The sequence below is a fragment of the Colletotrichum truncatum genome, assembly GCF_014235925.2.
Source record: "Colletotrichum truncatum strain CMES1059 chromosome Unknown Contig_0010, whole genome shotgun sequence".
NCBI lineage: Eukaryota > Fungi > Ascomycota > Sordariomycetes > Glomerellales > Glomerellaceae > Colletotrichum > Colletotrichum truncatum.
The window spans coordinates 1,015,976-1,037,026 of record NW_027222407.1 but is presented as its reverse complement, the minus strand read 5'-3'; the positions used below and the strand labels follow the sequence as shown (position 1 = coordinate 1,037,026).

Genomic DNA, 21,051 nt, shown 5'->3' with positions numbered 1-21,051 from the left:
GGAAAGACGCTGCCGCGGAACGCACTTCTGTAAGCCTCAATGCTTCTTCATCTATACTGACTGGGACACGGGTACCCTGACGTTACTACTCCCCCCATAGTCCCCTTTTCCCTCGTGCAAAAGGCTAGCCGAACGGGTATCACAAGAAAAACAAAATGACAAAAAATCGTTCCTTCCGCCCAATCCCCAATGCAGTAAAAATGCTTTCAAGATCCGTTGCCACGCCGCGTTTGCTTCCCTTTCATGCCTTCGTGTGATGCTAGCACATAATCCTCCTACCCTTCCTGATTCGGTGTGTCATAAAATAAATCTTGCCTCTATCCGTTGTTTCTGAACAACATCACCTCGGTTGGCGGTACCGAGGCACTCTCTGTCTCCGTTACTGATTGTGGAAATCTGTGTCTCGGTGCGAGTGTTGTAACTCGCATTCATGTCTCGGCGTCCTCATGCTCGTTGCTTGCCCTTACGGCTTGCCGTCATCAGCTTCAGCTCTAGGGGCCAGAAACCCTTGGTTTTCGAAGTGTAGTCGCTCCGATCCTTGGTCTCGATTTTTTGCCTGCATATTGGGCACTTATTCTTCGTGGCGTCCACGTTTAGCGCAGAGTGAAGACACTCGGAACAAAAAAGATGGCCTAGGTGCGGCGTTAGAAAATGGAGTCAAGTCAGGTTCATCTCCCACATACCACAATGTGTAACTGTTAAAGCAGTGACATCGTCCATGCAGATAACACACTGAAAAGCCGAGATTTTAGTTCTCTTGTCCTCCTTTGGAACAAGCATCTCCTGCGGCACCTCGTTAGAGGCCGCGAGGTCGATGATGTTTTCGTCTTTCTCGTCCTTTTCCTCTCCTTTCAACGCCTCCTTGTCGCCAAAAATGTCATCTTCGTCCTCGACCTTTGGGGGTGTTGCATGCAAAGCACTCGGTGTTACCCGATTGCGCGTGGCTGAGGCTTGTGATGTTCGCCGTCTTTTGGTCGAAGCGGGCGTATCTCTTGATGGCGCGTTGGAAGGCGCAGATCTCTTGCGTGTGGACGGGGGTACAACTTCCTCCGGCTCGTGATCAGAGCTTATTATGGTAGACGCTCTTCGACGAGTCTGAACAGGCATGGCGTCCTCAGGCTCGTTGTCCGAACTCACGAAAAGGGACTCCTCGATCTCGCCGTCTAAGTAACTTGGGTGAGGCGTCGGTCGTCTGGGGGCTGTCACCGCCGACGTGGCAGTGGTGTTGTTGTGTGGCGAGTCGCTGCTGTTTTGGGCGAAACTGTTCGGTCGAAGTGACGTGCCCGAGGGCTGGCACTGGAGCGGATTGTGGGATCTCGAGCTGTTCGTGTATCCGCTCGACTGTCGATTGCCTAAGGATTGCGGATATGACGAGGGCGAGGAGAAGTTCCCGTCAATTAATGCGGATAGAAGATCGTCGCTGTTCGGCTCGCGGGCAGGTGTGTGCGGGGCGGCAGTAGCGCCAAAGTAGGTAGCTGCGTCGAAAGATCCAAGATCCAGATTGGCAGATAAGTCGGAAAAGGAAGGCAGGGCTTGGGGTTGTTGTGTGCTATCGGGCGTCAACAGGCCCCAACTCCAAATATTGAGGTGTTGTGGTTCAGAATTTTGGTGGAGAGGTTGAGAGTTGGTGGTAGAAGTAGCAGTAGTGGTGGTAGTTGTGGCGGCGGCGGTTTGGGGCCCTGAAGCTGAAGTGGGTTCTGAATCGCTGTCAAGTTCAATCGGTGCCTGACTGCTGCTGCCTCTTGGAGGACCCCGGTCAGCGCCGAGGAAGCTATTCACAGGTCGAGAAGAGGATGAAGATGAGGCGGCTCGTGTCGGTTGCGGCAGCGGCGGCGTGGGCAGAAACGGGATGAAGCCCGGCATGGGAGGTAAGAAGAGGCACGAGCGATCCTCTTCTGCAGGGCGGATGGCGGGATTGAACTTCAGGGACACAGCCTCTGCGGCCAGCGGGCGATGGGTATTGATACAGTTAAAGAGAAGAAAATCTAATTACCTTGCAAGCATCCACGAAAGGGAGGTCGACAATCGACAAAGGAATCCTTGCCCATGTTTACGTGATCGAAGCGAAGTGGAGGAAACCCGAGGAAGGGCGAAAGGCGGGATGACGGTAGGACATCCAGTGTCGCGGACTTTGTGTCGGCGTTTAGCCGTGGATTCGGGGATTGTCCCACCGGAGTTGTGATTGCTGACCACTAAGAGCGAGTGCTTTTCGAGGTGAGCAGGTACTTCGACAAGGACAGGGAGTATCACCTGCAGCGGCGACTGCAGGCCTGAGTCGTTGGTGGCGAGACTCAACTTTTTCTTTCCTTTTTTTTTTCTTTTCCTTCCCTGCAGTGGTTCACAGAACTTTTCCCATCCCATCCGTTTCCCGTTTATAGGGTTACGTGTTGACATACTGTGAACATATGGTTACAGTGCTCCGTTCAATTTGCCTTTCTCCAATCGCATCATTCAACGACGGCGCAGTGCCTAAACTACGGTCTAACGGAAGAAGAATAGAGCAGGAAAAGCAAGCAGCAATTTCTTTCGTCTTACCTGAGGCGTCTGTGCTGTCACATATCCGCCAAATTCGAACTGTGTCTCAATAGCAGGCCAAAATTAATTCTCTTGGATGTGAATCCAGCTTTCAGGTCCTCTACAGCAATGTGAATGGAGAATGGCATATCGGGCGTCCAACTGAGTTTCCCGGCCATTGGTCATGAAGATTCCGTATCGTTGTCACATCGCTGATCATCTCTCCTACCTTTGCCCCCGCTCTATACATCCCGCTGCACTGGGGAAAGCGGCAAGAGGGCGGCTGGGGCAGTCCTCTTCACGACCGTGGAAGACGATAACCACCTTATATGCAATATCTCACAGTGCTGATTAAAGTATGATTCAAAAATTAGTACCAACGGGACTTAATGTGCAACATTCAATAGTCAGTCACCCATACATATTTGAAATTACTTATCAAAATTACACAAGTATCTAAACCTCCATTGAAAGTATTCTACTGCGTGGTCCACCGTTATCCATTCACTACACGCTCTGATCTAATCAGGGAATGAGATCCATGGAGGTTTGTGAGTGGATGCGTTCGAGTATGTTCCTCCTTCAAGGGTGGAAGACATTGACAATTGCATTAGTGAGGGCAGTGGTGGTCTGCTGACAGGCTTAGTTTACCAATCTGGTTAGAAAGTGGGAGTATGGGGTTTAAACTCCAAACGAAGCTACTTCCCATTAACCACACCAATCCGCTGGTTTGCGTGAAGTTTGACTGCGATAATATTAGGACGCTTTTGGTCCATATACTCTGGTGTCTTCTAATTATGTACTCAATGTTGTGCATTGCTAGGTCAACTGGATAGGCAGATCTAGAATTCTGGCGAGTGGAAAGTCGAAGGCTGATAATGAATAGCTGCATTTTCGCCAGTGGAAGCTCCTACGACAGACACATTAAAGTCATTGGTTCAAATGTGACGTTTAGTGACGAGCAATGCTAGCTGTTAGTGCCTGGTGCCCAGGTCATTGGCCCGGTACGTACATTGCAGCATCTTGGAGACCCTTAAATTGTGGAGACCGCAAGGCGAGCGTGCAAGGTAAGGTAAGGAATCACAAGGTCACCGATTGGCTGATGACCCTTGCCCTGGGGACCAGAGCTAACGCGCCCCTCTTCTGCCCCGTATCGCGACGCCTATCAGAGTGGTGACGGCAGCTTTCGTTTTTTTTGACGCCTCTCCTATTCTCATCGCCATCGCCATCATCCGTCTGCTCTTTGGGTACAGCAGTCATCGCATTATCCAAGGCTATGCTTTACGGCTAAGCGCCTGCCACAGTTATATAATTCCTCGTGCTATGCTACGACATAGACCAAGAGGATGGTTCAACTCGCAGCCCATCTCCTGAGGGGTTCAACTGCGAGCTTCGTTCGCCTAGCCAGACACCATGCTTTTCGTCGGCTTGCATGGCGTTCCCATACCCGGTGGCAGTCTGTTATTGCTTCAGACGCCACCACATCCAACGATACAGAACAGCGACAGCACAACTTAGGCGGTAGGAACATGCGCCCGCCCGGTTCTTTTACTCCTCATGTGCTAACCATCACAGTCCCTTCGCAAGCTCGTTTCAATGACATTGGCGTTCAACATCTCAGCGACCATGTATACAAGCAAATTTTCCCCGACGGCAACACCCCACCGCCTCTAGAGCTCGTTGATCTCGCGAAAGACCACTTGCGCCGTCACGATCTTCTTGGCAAGAATACCGACAACAGCGACCCTATCGCCTTCGATCTTCCCCACCTTCAAGGCCGCACCTTGGACGAACACTTTTATAAGCTGGCGGTAGATTGTGCAGAGCCGTATCTCTCTTTCGCTAAGCAGTTCGCCCGGGCAACGCCGCCCCCAAAGCCACGGAAATGGGTTCGCCGGAGCGGGTGGACAAAGTATTATCCAGACGGCAAGACGGAAGCAGTAGACGCGCCCGACGAATCGATGTTGTGTTTTGATACCGAGGTCATGTGGAAGGAGAGTTCGTTCGCAGTTATGGCTTGTGCCTCTAGCCCAACGGCTTGGTATGCCTGGCTATCGCCATGGCTCCTGGGCGAATCCGAGTCCGACCGGCACCTTATTCCTCTTGGAGACCCGTCGAAAGAGCGTGTGATAGTAGGACACAACATCGGATATGACCGAGCAAGGATACTAGAAGAGTACGATGTGAAGCAGACCCGGAACCAGTTCTTGGATACCATGTCGCTTCACGTGGCTGTCAACGGCATGTGCTCGCAGCAGAGACCAACCTGGATGAAGCACAAAAAGAATCGGGAGCTACGAGAGAAGGTTACAAGCCAGACAGATGATGTGCAACTCGCTGAGCTTCTGAGCCATAGCGCACGGCAGGAAGAAGCCGAATTGTGGGTTGAACGAAGCTCGGTCAACTCGCTGAGGGACGTTGCCAAGTTTCATCTCGACGTCACAATCGACAAGGCTGTCCGCGATGACTTTGGGTCTCTTGATCGTGAAGGCGTCTTGGAAAGTCTTGACAGCTTACTGGACTATTGTGCTGCTGATGTGGCCATCACCCACCGCGTTTATCAAATCGTCTTTCCAAACTTTTTGGATACATGCCCTCATCCTGTGAGCTTTGCGGCACTGCGACATCTGGCGTCCGTCATCTTGCCAGTCAACAAAACCTGGGACGCATACATTTCTAATGCCGAAGCAACCTATCGTGAACTCTCCGACGCCGTGCAGGAACGGTTGGTCGGTCTCACCGAAAAGGCCCTGGAGATCAAGGGTGACCCTGAACAATGGGGTAACGATCCATGGATGAAGCAGTTGGACTGGTCCGGTCAGGAAATCAAAATGGTCAAGGGAAAGAAGAAGAATGATCCTCCCCGGCCGGCTGCGAGACAGAAGAAACCCGGTATGCCGCAATGGTATAAGGACCTGTTCCCAAAAAGCGACTCGCCAATCAACCTTTCAGTACGAACTCGAATCGCACCCCTGCTGCTGAAGATGTCATGGGATAATCACCCTTTGTTCTGGTCAGAGAAGTACGGCTGGACGTTCAGAGTGACCAAGGCCGAAGCATCAAACTACGAGAAGAAGCAAATGGTTGCATGTGATTTTTCAGACTCGGAAAAGGATGCCGAATTGCTCAATGATGGTGGCGTCTTCTTCAAACTACCTCACAAGGACGGCCCTCAGGCAAGGTGCGTCAACCCACTCGCCAAAGGATATCTCTCCTACTTCGAGAATGGTACTCTGTCATCTCAGTACCCGTACGCGAAGCAGGCTTTAGAGATGAACGCTTCCTGCTCGTACTGGATCAGTGCCCGCGATCGTATCATGTCGCAGATGGTGGTCTACGACGACGATATATCTGGCAAGGTGGACTCCAATGGATTTAGCAAGAGCAAGGGAGGCAAGAAGTCCAAGGCTGTGGTAAAAGCGCCCGAAGATGTCCAAGGCTACATCCTGCCTCAAGTGATACCTATGGGCACCATCACGAGAAGAGCGGTTGAGAACACGTGGCTCACCGCAAGCAACGCGAAGAAGAACAGAGTTGGTTCTGAGCTAAAGGCAATGGTCAAGGCGCCACCAGGTTATAGCTTTGTTGGTGCTGATGTCGACTCGGAGGAGCTGTGGATCGCAAGTTTGGTCGGAGATGCGACGTTTAAACTCCACGGTGGAAATGCAATCGGTTTCATGACGCTGGAGGGCACAAAGGCCGCCGGGACAGATTTGCATTCCCGGACGGCAAGCATCCTGGGTATCACGAGAAACGACGCCAAGGTTTTCAACTACGGTCGTATTTACGGTGCTGGGTTGAAGTTTGCCGGCCAGCTGCTCCGACAGTTTAACCCCAACCTGTCCGAAAAGGAGACGAACGAGACAGCAGCCAGACTGTACGCCAAGACGAAGGGCACAAAGACCAACAGGTCGGTCCTGAGCAAACGACCGTTCTGGCGTGGCGGAACGGAGTCATTTGTGTTCAACAAACTGGAAGAGTTCGCCGCACAGGAACGGCCGAGAACGTTCGTGCTTGGAGCAGGCATTACCGAGGCGTTGATGCGCCGTTACATCAACCAGAACGGTTATCTCACATCGCGCATTAACTGGGCCATCCAGTCCTCCGGTGTGGACTACCTCCACCTCCTCATCGTCGGCATGGATTATCTGACGCGACGCTTCAATATCGACGCTCGTCTCGCCATCACCGTCCACGACGAGATTCGATACCTTGTCAAGGACCACGACAAGTACAGGGCGGCCATGGCGCTTCAGGTGGCGAACCTGTGGACCAGAGCCATGTTTGCACAGCAGGTGGGCATCAACGACCTGCCACAGTCTTGTGCATACTTTTCGGCCATCGACATCGATCACGTCCTCCGTAAGGAGGTCGACATGGATTGCGTCACGCCGAGCCACAAAGACCCCATACCACCAGGCGAAAGTCTCGACATTGTCGCACTCCTCGCCAAGGGTGCTGAGGCGCGTCTCGACCCCTCGATCGTGCCGGACCCGTCACATGCACCGAAGCTCAACGGCATCAAATACACCCCACGCACACCGGTTATGGAAACCCTCGAGGGATCGGCGTCTACTGATCCTTACCTCCTCAAGGCGCAAATTGTCAGCACCGAGCTGGAGCTGAGCAACGTGCTCAAGGAGAGGAGAGCGGCGCTCAAGGAGCAAGAGGAGAAGAAGCCACGCGCCACCAAGAAGAAGGAGCGTAGCGTCTTGCCGTACCAATCGGATGCTGTGCTGATGCCCGTGGAGACCATGACGGTGGCAGATGCACTGGGCAATAAGTTTAGCACAAAGTTTGCGGCGAAAAGCAGCAAGTTCCCTTGGCAGAAGGAAAAGGGCCGATGGTCTGGACCAAGCTCAAGAATCTAGTGTAAGAGGAAGAAAAGCGGATCTATGTATTATATCATCTACCTTGACGGCACCATTTCTTTTATCTTTATATATCTTGTCCGCTCCGGTTGTACAAAAGTTAGGATGACGAAGGAGGCTTGGCGGTTGGGTGTGGTTATCTGTATCCGGCGTTGATCGATATCGGAGGTTTGCAGCGCAGATGGCTGCGAGTGTATTATGTACAGACGTGTAATATCAATGTATCATGCGACCCGGGCCTACGGAGTTAACGCAACTTTTTCATGTCCACGACTTATGGCGATTGGATCGATATCTGATGATGTCGGCGTGTGATGTTTCGACCGACTCGGGAACTTGGTTTCACTGTGCAATCAGCATGTTCACCTACGATATTTCGCTATATATACATCTTGCAGAACGCCTGTCGTGCATCTTGTCTCCGGCCTCACTTCACTTCATGTTGAGTGCGACTAACGAATGGATCGGCAGGGTAAAGAAAGGTGGTGTGAGTGAGTACAGAAACGTCCACGCCCGTACGAACCTCAAGGCCAACTCACAACGACAATCGGGCCTCAAGGCCCTTCGCAGCTTTTTTATTTCTTTTCATGAGGAGTTTCATAAAAGTTATAAACACACTTTTTCATTAACGCTGCGTTACAGAATAAACCAAAACCGACGCCGTTTTCTTTTTGCGGCCCCTCCCTCCTCCCCCAATCTACTACCACCCACCTGCTCGGTCCTGTGATACCCAACAGACACTATCAAAACACCGAAAAACCAAGAAACTACTACTGTAGCAGATGAAGACCAGAACACAAATATGCAACCCAAAACCTTTTGAAATTTTTAAAAACCGACCCATCCAGCCGACTAGTGGGGGGGGGGGGGGGGGGGGGGGGGAGACAGGCACACGCACACGCACACGTCTCAGTTCTTTTTGATCTTGAGCACAATCCACGCGGCGATCCTGTACCCGGCAATAATACCAATCATGATTCCGACGTTCCTCCCAAAGTGGTTCTCGGTGTATCCGTATGTGTCCAGCACGCCCTGGCCGGCGATCTTGCACTCGCTCTCGAGGGCGGTGCGGTACATGCACTGGCACGACTTGCCGCACGAGTAGATCCTCTCGGCGAACTCGTTGTGCATCATGCCCTCGAAGACGTACTTCTGGTAGTCCCAGTAGTGGAAGACGTATTTGTAAAAGGAGTTGAGGATGGTGGGGCTGACCATGAAGCCGTTGACGGACATCCACAGGCCGTTTGCGAAAGCGACGAGCGCGAGACTGATGACGAAGCTGGGGAACAGCGAGGTAAAGAGCACCACGAGGCTCTCGGCGGCCAAGAGGTCGAGGAAGAGCCAGAGGACCCAGGTGAAGAATGCGACGACGGTCGGGCGGAAGTTGGAGAGCCAGTAGGAGATTGCGGAGAAGAAGAGGGCGATGAGGAAGAGGTAGGGGATGCCGATGAGGAAGTTGGAGATGAGGAGGGCCGTGGCGCCATAGAGCCCGTTCTGGTGCTCTTTGACGTACTGGCTTCGGTCTTCCAGGAAGGCTGGGACGTAGGCTACGGCCATGAAGGACATGAAGGCTCCACCGAAGAACTTGGAGAGGTTTTGTTAGCCTGCGGACAGGGAAAAGGATTATGGTTAAATTAGGGGGGGAGGCTTACGATGGCGTTGGTCAAGGGGATGATGGACTCTTGTTCGGTTGACAGACGGACCCAGACTGTGCCCATCATGATGGCCAAACCTAACACCAGTCAGCGTATTCGTGAACAAAAGCAAGGATAAAGGGAAGACGTACCGGTGTACATGGCAAATCGAATTCCGTAGGCAACAACATCGCGGTAGCTCTTGATGAAACTTCGGTGCAGAAGCGTCATAACCAAACTCGGCAGGCCGGGCTTCTTCTCCAGCTCGCCCAGCACGGCAGGGTTGGTCTTCTGCTGCGCGTCGGCGATGGAAATCTTCAGATCCCTGGCCTGGCCTGACTCGGCCCAGCTCTCGTGCATGGCCTGCAGATGGGCAACGGCCTGTTGCTTATCTCTTGCGAAATCGATGTTGACGAGCTCAAGGAGGTGCTCAGACGGGTTCACCTGCATAGGTATCGGCATGCCCATGGTCTCGTAGTAAGACCCGACGTTGCTGACGGCGCCAAAGTAGTGCGTCTTTCCACCGGACAAGAGAAGGAGCTTGTCAAAGAGGTTGAAGGTTGAAGTCGAAGGTTGATGAATGGAGGCGATCACGATGAGCTGGACTTTGTATCAGTAAGGAAGGACTAGAATAGAACAGACAGGTATAGAACATACATTGCATCGGCTGGCGACTGTCTTGAGGTAACTAATCACCTCGTAACTCGCCGCAGAATCCAACCCACTGGTCGGTTCGTCCAGAAACATGATCTTGGGACTGGTGATCAGCTGGCTCGCAACGCCTACACGGCGCTTCTGGCCGCCGGAGATGCCCTTCCGGATCGGGGTGCCGATGATGGTGTCGGCCTGCTCGGTCAGACCGAAAGACGCCAAGAGACCGTCAATACGAGCGAGACGCTCCTTAAGTGGCAGAGAGCTTGTGCTCGACAGGCGGGACGTGAAGAGCAGCGTCTCTCGCACGGTGAGGGACCCGATAAGGGCGTCCTCTTGCTCGACGAAGCAGCTGATTTGGCGGAAGTCAGAACGCGAGGCACGCACGCCGTTGACTAGCACGGAACCTTCGACGTTGGAAGCGTTGGTGGGGCGGCCGGCGAGGACGTTAAGAAGAGTCGTCTTGCCGCAGCCTGAGGGGCCCATGAGGGCGCAGATCTCGCCTTTAGCCGTGTTAGTAACTAAAATTGTTTAAGAAGATGGTTTCAATTGGGGAAAATTCATACCGGCCTGCACGAAACCGTCGACATTGTGAACGATGCTCTTGGGCTCCTTGGTCTCTCTGTCCTTGACAGTAACCTCGATGCCCTCCCATGAAATGTTATTGACGGTGGTGTTGAGGAGATGGGCGTCGGGGATTCCCATCATCTCTATATCAGATGAGGTCACTCCGTCGTCCTCCCGAGTCGCCATATTGATTCGCTCCGAGTTGAATCCTTGGTAGTCGTTGTGGGACGTCTGCATTGCCCTGTTTCTTTACCAGTGAAAAATACGAGATATTTCGGTATAAGTGGCTGGGGCTTGCTTTCTTACGTCACAGAAACAAAGAGAGAGACAAAAAAAAACAGGAGGATTCTAAGAGATCTAAAATACCACCCATAATGCAGGGACTAGATCATTGTTATATTTAAACCCTCCTGGAACAATCCGACTGCCGTGTGGGAGCAACAGCTCCAGGCCCGAATCTGCAGGCACCGCATTTGAGGCTATCGGGCCGCAGTTGGTGTTGGTGTTAGTGCTGGTATCCACTTCGGCATGTAAGCAGTACTATGTAATCGGCGACCAATTTACGTGCCCCACCACCCATGAACAACACCGGGGAGGGGCAGCAGTATGCAGGAAGTAGGTAGGCTATCTCTACGTCTTATTTCAACCACTCATGTAGTCACATTGTCTGTGGCACAGCCCAATCTGGCAAACACAGCCAGACCCTACATACGGCCTCGTCTAAAACGATGTGCGTCCCACAAGATCCCCGGCCGATGAATGGGTGTAAAATTTCCCGACGGTTGAATTATACCCGGGAGCGGGAGGGAGAGTGAGGGGGATAGAAAAAGAGATACTCTGTATATCGTAGAGGTGTCCGAACCAGTCGGGCGGGCTATTTAGTACTCAGGTAGGCGTTCATGGATGCCAAGCCCGTTCGAGTTAGGGCGGCTCCCGATGGCCCGCTCCGTCAGCAGCGATGTTACCCTTCCGCCGTGTGTGTATGGTCTGCCGAGAGCCGGGGAGGACCAACCATCGCCTGTACCTGGCCGAGGTACGAAGTAAAGTCGGGGGTTGCGGGGGTGGAAGGGTAAGGGACCCACGCGTCAGCATTCTTTTTGATCCCCGAGGATGAGGGTGGCCGGGCATCTTTCAGACGAAGTCAGTAGCGACTGGACGCCGAAACGAAACGGGGTCGCCGCGCCCCATTTCTGCTTACTCGCATACCACCCTGCTTCCAGCCAGGCGGTGTCACAACTCACCACCACTCCCCCCCTTCTTGTGAGGGCACGTGTAACCATTAATCTTTGGAGAGGGGGGGAGGGTTGTTGCAGCTCTTCTGGGGAACCTGAAAATTTCTCTTGATTCTATGAGGCTAGGCTGTCATACCGAGACCCCTCGCAAGGCGACTCGGCTATAGCTTGCCCAATGAAAACAAGAGTTCCCTCGTTAAACAGGGGAGCTGATCCCCCCGATGAAGCACAATGCATGGTATGACATGCTAAGTTTGCAGTGCGGTCGGCGATTCCAGATACGAAAAATTTAAGATGTCTAAGCCTTTCGGAGTTGTGAAGAATTTTAAGGTAGTGACAGCTGTCTGGACAACGTCACCGGGGAAGCCGTAGTGGTAAGCTGTAAAGTCATCATCTGACCAACAAGGGAAGTCGAGACGGGTGAGGCTATTGATGTAGCACGTGAACAGGAGCCTCAATATGACTTACAATGACATTTGAGATGCTGCATAAAGCTCGTAGGTGAGGCTGGCCACAATACAGTCACATAGCGGGCAGCATCGTGGTAGATGGATAGCCTAGGTCCGCTATCTTCCATAGTCACAACGCTTCTTCGAACTGCCCAGTACTCGTATGGCTCTGCATCGGGGACAACCCAAGATGGAATAATTGCCCTCGTCCCAAAACTGGTGGAGGCAATATATATCACCGATTAAACCAGGAGCAAGTGGAAAACTCATGCAGAATCAGCAGATGAGAACCCCGATGCCAAATCATAGTTGATTGAATAAATTGCTTGTGGATCCCCGTGAGGGGGCCGTCGTGACAAGAGAAGATATAAAAGACCAGAGTGTCGCCGCCCATATCTTAATCCACCCTGTGGCAGACATTCACCTCTATTAACCAAACCCCAGGTCGCCACCAAGGCGCCCCGCCCAACATGTCCGTTTTCGAGCCGGTATATATTCGTACAATAGTACAACGATGCCACGTTATCTGAGAAGCCCGCCTTTCGTCTCTCTCGCACCATTTCACTTTCTTCAACAAACGCCTCGCCTAGGGCTCGAGGCCATCGAGGTTCGGCATTGGTATAGATCCAAGCCCGGTTTCGATGTCATGCATGATCGTCTCGTCGGCAGCAATGCTGTTAATCACCTCTTCCTGTGTGAAGCCTTGCCAGTAGGACGGGTTGATCTGCGACGCCTTCTTTGTGCGGTAGATTTCCTGCGCAACCCCTTTAACCTGCCCTGAGGCCGTTCCCGCCGCTTTCCACACTGATGAGAGCTTGTTCAGTGCGCCAATGTTCAGCCGGATTTGCTGTCGCAGCTCGTCGTCATCATGTGGGATGAAGAACAGGGCCCACTTGCTCAGGTGTACGATTGAGGATAGCGTCACCACACAGGTAAAGAAGTGCGTATGAGAGAGCAGAGGTACACGGTGAGTGATGAGTTTGCTAATCTCAGCGGCTGAAGTGATGGTATGATTAGTGTGGGAATTGAACAGATCCCCGGATGGAACCGGTCGGTGCGGTGCGCAGGATGTGACCGATCGAGCAGGAGACGAGTCGAGCTGCGAATGTGGCTGGTGCAGCATGATAGATGTCCTGTACCAAGGGTCAGATCTCTGAGTTCATGAGGCCATAGAATCGTCTATAGTTGCTTACGCGTGAATCATCATGTTTGCCTGGAAAATCATTTCGTCCGATTGGAGCTTCTGGTTCAATGCATCCCTCTTCGTCGAAGGTAGATGAAGCCTCCAGTTTGTCAGGAGGGCCTCGATGCGAGCCAGGTTCTCGTCCTCCGGGCCAAAGATTGGCGGTACACGCATGAATTTGCCCAAGTTGCGTCCCGCCAGAATTCGATATGCGAAAGAGGAAAACTCTCGATCGTCTCCTGAGAAGTCTTGGTCTTCAAGGTCTACTAGACTCATGGGTGGGGGAATATTCTGGCACATGTTAGCCGTGGACCGGTGGCGCCTAATCGTTACAGATAACAATGACTCACTCCTGAAAGGTATTGGTGTTCCTCACAAGGTAGACCGGCGTCAGCCGGGACGTCGAAGAGAAGGAAATTGGTCTGGCGATGAACTCCAGCCACCATCCCGTCTACAACGAACAGGTCCCACCAAGTTCGCCGCCAGCTCTCCTCCAGGATTGGAATTCCCCGGCCATATTGCGTAGCATACTCTCGAGTGTTCATGCCCAGCTCCAGTGCAACGCGCTCGGCGTCGGCAAGCAGGTTCCGAGCCTTTTCCTGATCACAGCTCCCGTCCAGTCCGACAATCAGGATAATCAAGGCTTGAACAAAGAAACCATCTCTGGTGGTAGTGGGGTCCTGCACGAGGCGTAATGCCTCATCCAGAAATCCGGCGCGGGCTGGCCCTACTTCGAGGAAGAGTGAGCCAATCCATCGCATGGCGGCCAGGAGAGGCTCCACATTGGTGTCTCTCGTTATCCGAAGAAGGTATCCCTTAGGGAGAGCAAACGGATGAGAGGCATGGAAGTGGTGATAGAATGAGTCGAGGCACCGTTCAGCAAGGGTTGGCAATGGCACCTGGAATCCCGGTTGTGTTTGACCCAGAGCCACATGGTTCGAGTTGAAGCCAGTTGCGGCACCGAATGAGCGCAAGAGCTGCAGATTTGTGAGATTAGGGGTCGCCGCAAATGTCGTGCTTGGCGTGTCCGGAAGGACGATGCCAGAGTTAAATGATGCTATGGGGTTCTGCATGGCAGCCGAGGAACCATTGGCGCCAAGAAGCATTGGACAGCCATCAGCGACAGCAATACTAGATGTAGGGGATGACGATCGGGCTCTCTTATTGGGATTAGCGGCGGTGTTCCTTCGTGGGCCCTTGTAGCCGCGGCGGGAGGCGACATATACGCATTCGGACTGCGAAGTCTGACATCGAGAGCAGGGATTCTGACCGTCGCATTTGAGATGCTTGCCTCGCTATGGAAGAAAGGGTAGGGGTCAGCAATGGTTGGAATAGGTAGACGCGGCTGCAGGGCCAATCGCTGTTGGCGAATTGGGGAGTGGATGACTCGGCGTGGAGAAAGGGCACAGCGGGAACTTACACATGCGAGGCATGCCGCAGGAACGGCGACGGGGGGCGCTTGGCCTTGGGTTCGGGAATCACTAGTCACCGAAGAGGGTGCGTTGGGAGAGTTGCGGTCGGCGGGAGAATCCAGGTCGGGGACCATACCGAGATTGTTCGGCGACCCATTGCTATGGACGCTGCCCGGGGGTGGTGGGACTTCGGGGCTCAAGGAACTCTGCATGGAGAAAGGTGTGTATGTCCGTTTATCGGTAGGCTTGGAATCGACAAAGCTGTTTGAATTGACGCTTTCTGCGATTGAGATCTTGTGTCTCGTAGAGCGGTGAGTTGAGGGATGTTGCAGGAGGAGAGAAGCTCGGGGGGGTCGACGCGTCCAAGACAGATAGACGGTATTTTTTTTAGTACTTCAAACGTGCAGGCCGAACAAGGGCAGCAGAGCAAACAGCTTAAGCTGCAGTGCACGGTTATGATGGGTTGAGACCGTCAAAATACCCCTACGTGAGCAAGCTGGGCAGGACCAGCCAATTGTGTCAACCTTAGCTGAGTTAGTGGCTGATGAGTGAACAAGCGCCGCCGCCGCAAGCCAAGTCCCTCTTTTTTTTTTTCGTCTGTGTTTGTCTTGCCCGTGGAAGGGAAGCGGGGAGCGATTGGATCGTTGAAGTGGCTTGTGCCTGGCGCCTGGCGTATCGTGGGTGCAGATCCAAGTCTTTGAGAAGGGGGGAAGTGATTTGTGCTGCCTGCCCGTAGGATGGAGAAGATTAAGTGAAAAGAAGGAGCGTCAAATTCTCTCAATGAATAGTAAGCTGGCTTCGTCGTCGAGGGTTCGCTCCTGTCTTGTTGCGGTGAGATGCGACCACTTTCTTTTAATATGATCGTGGTCGGTCGTGGAGCCCAGGGGCTGGCGATTTTCGCCATCAGCCACCCCACCCGCCAAGACCAAAACAAGTACTCCGTATGAGTCTACTTGTTTTCGAAGTGAGAACGAAGACCAGAGAACGGTCCAGATGACGGTTCTCGGCACGTCGCAATTCCAGGGCAGTGTTTGGCACTTGGGGAGGGGGATGAGAAGCCACGGGTATCGGTGGGGCCTTGAAGGATTATTGCTCGTGGTTTTCCCCCTCCCCTTCAGCCCTACAATGTACAGTGTCACTGACAATCCGACGGAGCACTGACTGGTCGACCGTCTATGCGTGGTTTAGTACGGAAAGTTTAAAGTTTCTTGGTGCCACGCGGTAGGCCGGGCCACAAGCAGGCCCAAAGAAATTGTCTGCCGCCGAGAGCCATATCACGCTGCTTGCTCAGTACGATTGGCCTGACAAAAAAAAAAAAAAAACCGCCTCGGTCGGCATCCAGCTAGATGCAAAGAGGGCGGTGTGCCCTGAGTATCCGGAGGCCGTCGTCTGATCCCCTCTCCTAAAAACTCAGCCAGGCCCATCATGGCAGTGAAATCCAACGGTATCGGCATGCACCAGGCCCGTAGATAGAATTGCATCAAGCGGGGTACCAAAGAGTGGTGTTACGTACAATTCGCTTGCCAACTCAGCCACTCAGTTGCTTCATGATTTACGTCCCCGTACTATACGGAGCGCGTCGACCTACGGGACGGTACGGATACGGAGCACGGATATAGAAGTGAAGGACCCACATAAGCCACGTCTGGCCGGCTTTCTCGGTCGGCGCCGCCCATGGTGGTGGGGCTCCTTGAAAGACCCTTTTCCAAGGTAGCTGTCAGATTGTTAAGTCCTTCCATCTTAGCACTTGAAGCTATTCCCACGTGTCCAGAGACGATCCATGTTACCTTCCTTGTCTAATCTCATTTTCCATGTACTTATTGATCGAATCCAGACTCAAGTGGTAGAGAATAGCTGCTGCCTAGCCGGGTCTAGGTCCAAGATACCGTTTTGAGCTGCGTCAATCTCCACTCCCCACACTTCTTTTCACTTGCGCCAATTCAACTTCGCTTCACGCCCCATCCAATCACCTCGCTTTAAGCCCAAGACTATACTCTTGATGTCGAACCCGTAGCATGACGACGACGAAGTTGCAGCTTCAATGAGAATAGCTCCACGAAGTAATGGGGGACGCCCTTGGCAGGTGGCATCTCCCCCCCCGCCGCGCAAATTTTGCGTCTGCTACGGAGCGTGTAGTATACGCCTCAGGGGAAAAGCTTGAACCTTTTGGGAAATATATACTCCCCTGATCCCATCAATTACAGACACTAATGACATATCTTCCGAGCAAGTGCGGAAAGACGTTTTGCCCACTTAGCGGGCAACCTTGCTGCCCTACTAGGCGGCCGCCCGAAGTCGGAGTTTTTGCGAAACACTAAATTGCCTTGGCCTCAAAATGTCAGTATCGGGGATGACGGTGCCAGAGGAGAGTGCGGAAACTTGGCGGAAGCCTTCCTCGTATTCAACGATCTTTCCAAAGATGGTATCCACCTATTTCTCTCTCTGTAATTGCTTGATAACATGTTACAGAATGAGCGAGAGTCTCAAGGGTTGTCAAGCGAGTCAAGCTAGCCCTCGTTGGTTGCCTATAGTGCCCGCGTACCGTTGAACAGTCTTCGCAAGGCGCTTAAACACAGGACCCGTCCAGCTTGAACAACCCACGTCTGGCCCACAGATATGAGTTGACAGCACTCTCCAAGTTGACGCAGGGTACAGGCGGTATCGGCAACTTTGAGTACAATTAATGAATTTAAGCAAAAACGCCCGCTTTAGTCAAGACTTTGATTCATAGAAAAGCCATCTCTGTTGAGCTCGCGTGCCGAGTTTACGTTATTCCTCGGAGCCCATTGGCCGCCCTAGAGGCATGCCGCTGCCAAGAACTATGAGATATGGGTAGCCGTGACTGCTCTAGAGGGCCGTTTGGATCGATGACGCGATTCGCCATTACATAGGCGAATCATGTTATAATTTTCCCACTTCATACACTGTCGGCACTTAGCTGCAGCCTTGGCCTATCCCACCCGCAAGTGGACTCCGCCACGTTGCATCGTTCTCAGCCGCTTCGGTCCACGATCTCCTCACTCGGGGTTTGAAATTAAGATTAGGCATCTCTAGACTCATTCTAGAATGCAATGATCGTCTTCTTCTGGGCTCACTGAACGGCTGGAGGCGAAGGTTTCCGTTTCAGGGCATCCTGTGTCGGTGGGCACCACAACAACGAGTGACTCGCTTTCGGATCCGACCGCTCTTTATCCGGCTTCGGAACGTGTAGCCACCCGATATGCCACCTCCTTATAATCTGAGAAAGAGCAAGTAAACAAGTTTCGACGCAGGGTTGGGACTCCTTCGACACAACGCCACTGCGGGTCGTCCAATGAACAGCCTCCCATACAACTAGTTGGAATCAGCCCTACGCAGCATTTGAGATAGTTTGACATACTTGGATTGGTGCGCATGAGGAGAAACGGTTGCCGGGGGGCTGTAGATTCCCACACATGTGCGGCGAAGTACCATACCACATGGCTCTGTGACGTTCCAGCAGGTGGCAGGGTCTATATGTTCGATCCCCAAGGCTTTGCCTTCTCTTGAGTGAGATGATCATCGTCAATCTCGGTTCAAGCCTATCATACAAGCCCACTTGACTACAGATAAATAGGGGTTTCTGGGGGCCTGATAGGCTATTATAGCGAACACTTGACCGTCGTGTAAGATTTGGAGTTAGCACCCGTTTGGTCCATTCAAGACTACACTGATGGTCTATGGCATGAGTAGAGAACAGGCGAAACAAAGCTGACGTGATCCTTCTCTGTGATCGCTTGGGACCCATATCACTTGTAGGATATACCCATGCTGATGGTGAGATATGGAAAACACCTCACCACAATGGCTCGGTCTAGATGGTATTGGCCTACCCGCTCTACTCGAGAACCGACGGGGGTTCACTACAACGCTTCAAACATTTCTGGTTAGCTTCTGATCCTTCAACCATATATGTAGCCCAGTGGCTTCCAATTTCCCTCGGACAATCTCCCTCTGAAGTCCGTCTCCCCCACAAACCCTTCCCAGTTCCAGTTTGTACACAGTACACTGGTTAGACTTCCTGACACGGTCGTCAAAGCTATCGCTTGTTGCGTGCTCCGCTCACGTTGTAAGTGAGTTGTCCGGCGTTGACTATGCTTCTTTGAACACCGTCGATAACTTCAACTAAGCCTATACCGGATCTTGAAGACCACCGTCATGCAGCAAAACTGCTCCTAGTATCCGGAAGCGCGACCGTGTTTTCCGATTAGATGCGGCAGGGCAGAATCTCTGCCCGTTCACGGGTCTCCTAAGTGTGCTTCCGGTGGATAGCATCGTTGAATCCGTCGTACGAACAGCGGCTGGGTGAGAAGCAGTGCTTTACTACGGACTGCGGATTCCCACAGCCAAGAACACATGGAGCTATACTTGATTCTAAAGTGTAACTTAATAATTGGATGCTAGTCCATCATCATACGTGCTATAAGAGCTCTGGAGGCAAAAAGTCAGCCTACAAGAATGTAAAACAACATGAGCAATAAGGTATGTTCACCTGGCTACTTTAAATCCTCATGCGAGATAAGATCGTTAGGAATAAAAGATCACCTAGGGTATCATCATTGTAATGGGTCGTCAGGCAAAGACGTAGGGAACCGCATACACGTTGTTATTGAACCAAACATAACGGATCAGTCACGGTAGAGTCGACAGCATGGTGTTAGAACGGCCTGTAGCTGAGCAGGGATCCTTTCGCGGTATGTAAAAGAGGAAGGCGATGACTTTGAAATGAGGAAGGAGGGGAAGAGGATGCAGGGGTGGCAGTTGATTGGAAGCCTGGCTTGGTACTGTGACTTGCTGTACTTTACTGGCTTTGCTACTTGGATCTTGCACTCATCGCCGCCTGCTCCTCTTTTCTCCATTGCTTCTTTCTTGACCGTCTACTTACCTCACTATCAATCCTCGCCTAGGCGTCGACATTGTTCTCGTTGACCTATAATCACGATCCTTGGGTAAGGGATCGCCTGATTCGTACCAAACGCGGCGCTATACGTCCAACAGTTCAAAAGAGGGCTCCAATCTTCTACAATAAGGAGAGATATAAGGCTTCTAAACGTTTCATCTGGCTATGAACATCTCTTTGAGCTGCGAGAGGTTCTAGCCATTCTCTTCGACAAACCACGAACCACGTGATATTGGCCCATCGACGCGTGTAGTCGTGAGCGTGTCCAGGAACATGAAACGTGCCGCAAGACTATGAAATTTCACCACAATGGAGCTACATACTCATACATCTGAATAGGATAAGAGTGAAAGTGCTGGTGCCATTGGCAAGAGCAGGGTAGTGGAAGCTCCGTAGTGGGAGCCCCTGCACTCTGACTTTCAGAATACTTAAGCATCTCACGGATCTCGAACTGGCCAATACGAAGCGGTCCTACTCCAATTCAGCCTGAATATGACTCGCCAATCAATGGAGTAATAGCCTCGGGGTAGGTTTGTTGGGCCCGGCGTTCAGGATTCACCTCCCTGCTTTGTATAGTGGAGTGAACCTCAGTCGGGAGTCACTAAAGCTCTCTTATGCCATCTCAACGGTCACGAGTTTCTCTGTTTCTGCATCTTCTAGTTCCGAGCTCATTGAAAATATGGAGAACTTCAATTTGATAATCGCAGTCGGCTTTCTCTTTTGATACAGTAAGCCTCATCTCAACGTCTAACACCACTCCCACATGAAATACGTTTTATCAGTCGAGTTCAACAACTAATGGCACCTTTCGTTAAGTATGAAGCAGAGCAATTGCCAGAACGAGAGAAGGAATGATATGGTCGAGTATGAGATGGCGATTCCACATTCCAATTCTTTCACATTGCCTTTTCGCAGAGTACATTGGGCGGGTAGTAATGTCCACCAGTTCAGCCCCTGAGGTACAAGAGGACCAGACTAGTCCAAGAAAGACACGGACTCCATCTTATCTATTTGGCGGGGCTGATGGCCGCTATTTTGGTCTGTCCAGTCTCCAACAACGGATTGCAAAAAGACACTTCATCTTCCAAACGCCAAGGTATGTCCATACTGGAAGATTCGCTCATCCCGCTGCTTGCTCATCCCGACTAATTCACACAGGTACTTCACGTCACTCATGACCCTGTGCCAAGATATAACCGGAATACCCCCGGCCGCGCTATCAGATCCTTTACATGCAGTGGTGTGCGAACGAACCAAGTGCACACCCAGAGGGCAGATCAGACCCGTCCCGTGACGGTAAAGGGAGGGTACTCCCGACTATCCTAGCCACTGCTGGCCCTGCTCGTGCCTGAAAAAGGACGGGGAAACATACTCTGACCTTTTTTCAGCGTCATTGGATACCACCCGAGGTCTCTCGACAAACCGAATGAGTCGCCCGGATAGCTTCCGCGGCGGCAAATGCATCTTGGCCTTTTCGCCGATGACGCCACGCATGCGACTCCAAAGGAACGCCTAGAATCAACGGCATTGTTACCAGTTGGCTCTTGTCGCCTTATGGGGCTTATCCGCAGTACTGGTCAGGCATCGGTACCTCTCATTCAATCAAGGCTTGTCGAAACA

The 21,051-nt window shown here is 52.2% G+C and overlaps 4 protein-coding genes across 4 annotated transcripts; 1 reads left to right on the top strand and 3 right to left on the bottom strand.

Moving 5' to 3' along the window:
* Positions 1 to 444: 444 nt before the first annotated feature.
* On the bottom strand, positions 445 to 1,863 carry CTRU02_213740 (uncharacterized protein; the record flags this gene model as incomplete). The annotated part of the gene is made up of 2 exons (XM_036733297.1): positions 445 to 632; positions 684 to 1,863. The coding sequence occupies 2 exons, from the start codon at positions 1,861 to 1,863 to the stop codon at positions 445 to 447; spliced, it is 1,368 nt and encodes a 455-aa protein (XP_036574988.1).
* Positions 1,864 to 3,860: 1,997 nt separating this feature from the next.
* Positions 3,861 to 7,385, top strand: CTRU02_213739 (DNA polymerase gamma; the record flags this gene model as incomplete). The annotated part of the gene is made up of 2 exons (XM_036733296.1): positions 3,861 to 4,035; positions 4,090 to 7,385. The coding sequence occupies 2 exons, from the start codon at positions 3,861 to 3,863 to the stop codon at positions 7,383 to 7,385; spliced, it is 3,471 nt and encodes a 1,156-aa protein (XP_036574987.1).
* A 909-nt stretch (positions 7,386 to 8,294) lies between these two features.
* On the bottom strand, positions 8,295 to 10,474 carry CTRU02_213738 (ABC transporter; the record flags this gene model as incomplete). Its single annotated transcript, XM_036733295.1, has 5 exons — positions 8,295 to 8,969; positions 9,038 to 9,117; positions 9,172 to 9,619; positions 9,677 to 10,173; positions 10,237 to 10,474. 5 exons carry the CDS (start codon positions 10,472 to 10,474, stop codon positions 8,295 to 8,297), a joined length of 1,938 nt encoding a protein of 645 aa, XP_036574986.1.
* Positions 10,475 to 12,504: 2,030 nt separating this feature from the next.
* On the bottom strand, positions 12,505 to 14,725 carry CTRU02_213737 (uncharacterized protein; the record flags this gene model as incomplete). Its single annotated transcript, XM_036733293.2, has 4 exons — positions 12,505 to 13,051; positions 13,112 to 13,392; positions 13,452 to 14,396; positions 14,522 to 14,725. 4 exons carry the CDS (start codon positions 14,723 to 14,725, stop codon positions 12,505 to 12,507), a joined length of 1,977 nt encoding a protein of 658 aa, XP_036574984.2.
* Between the last annotated feature and the right edge of the window lie 6,326 nt (positions 14,726 to 21,051).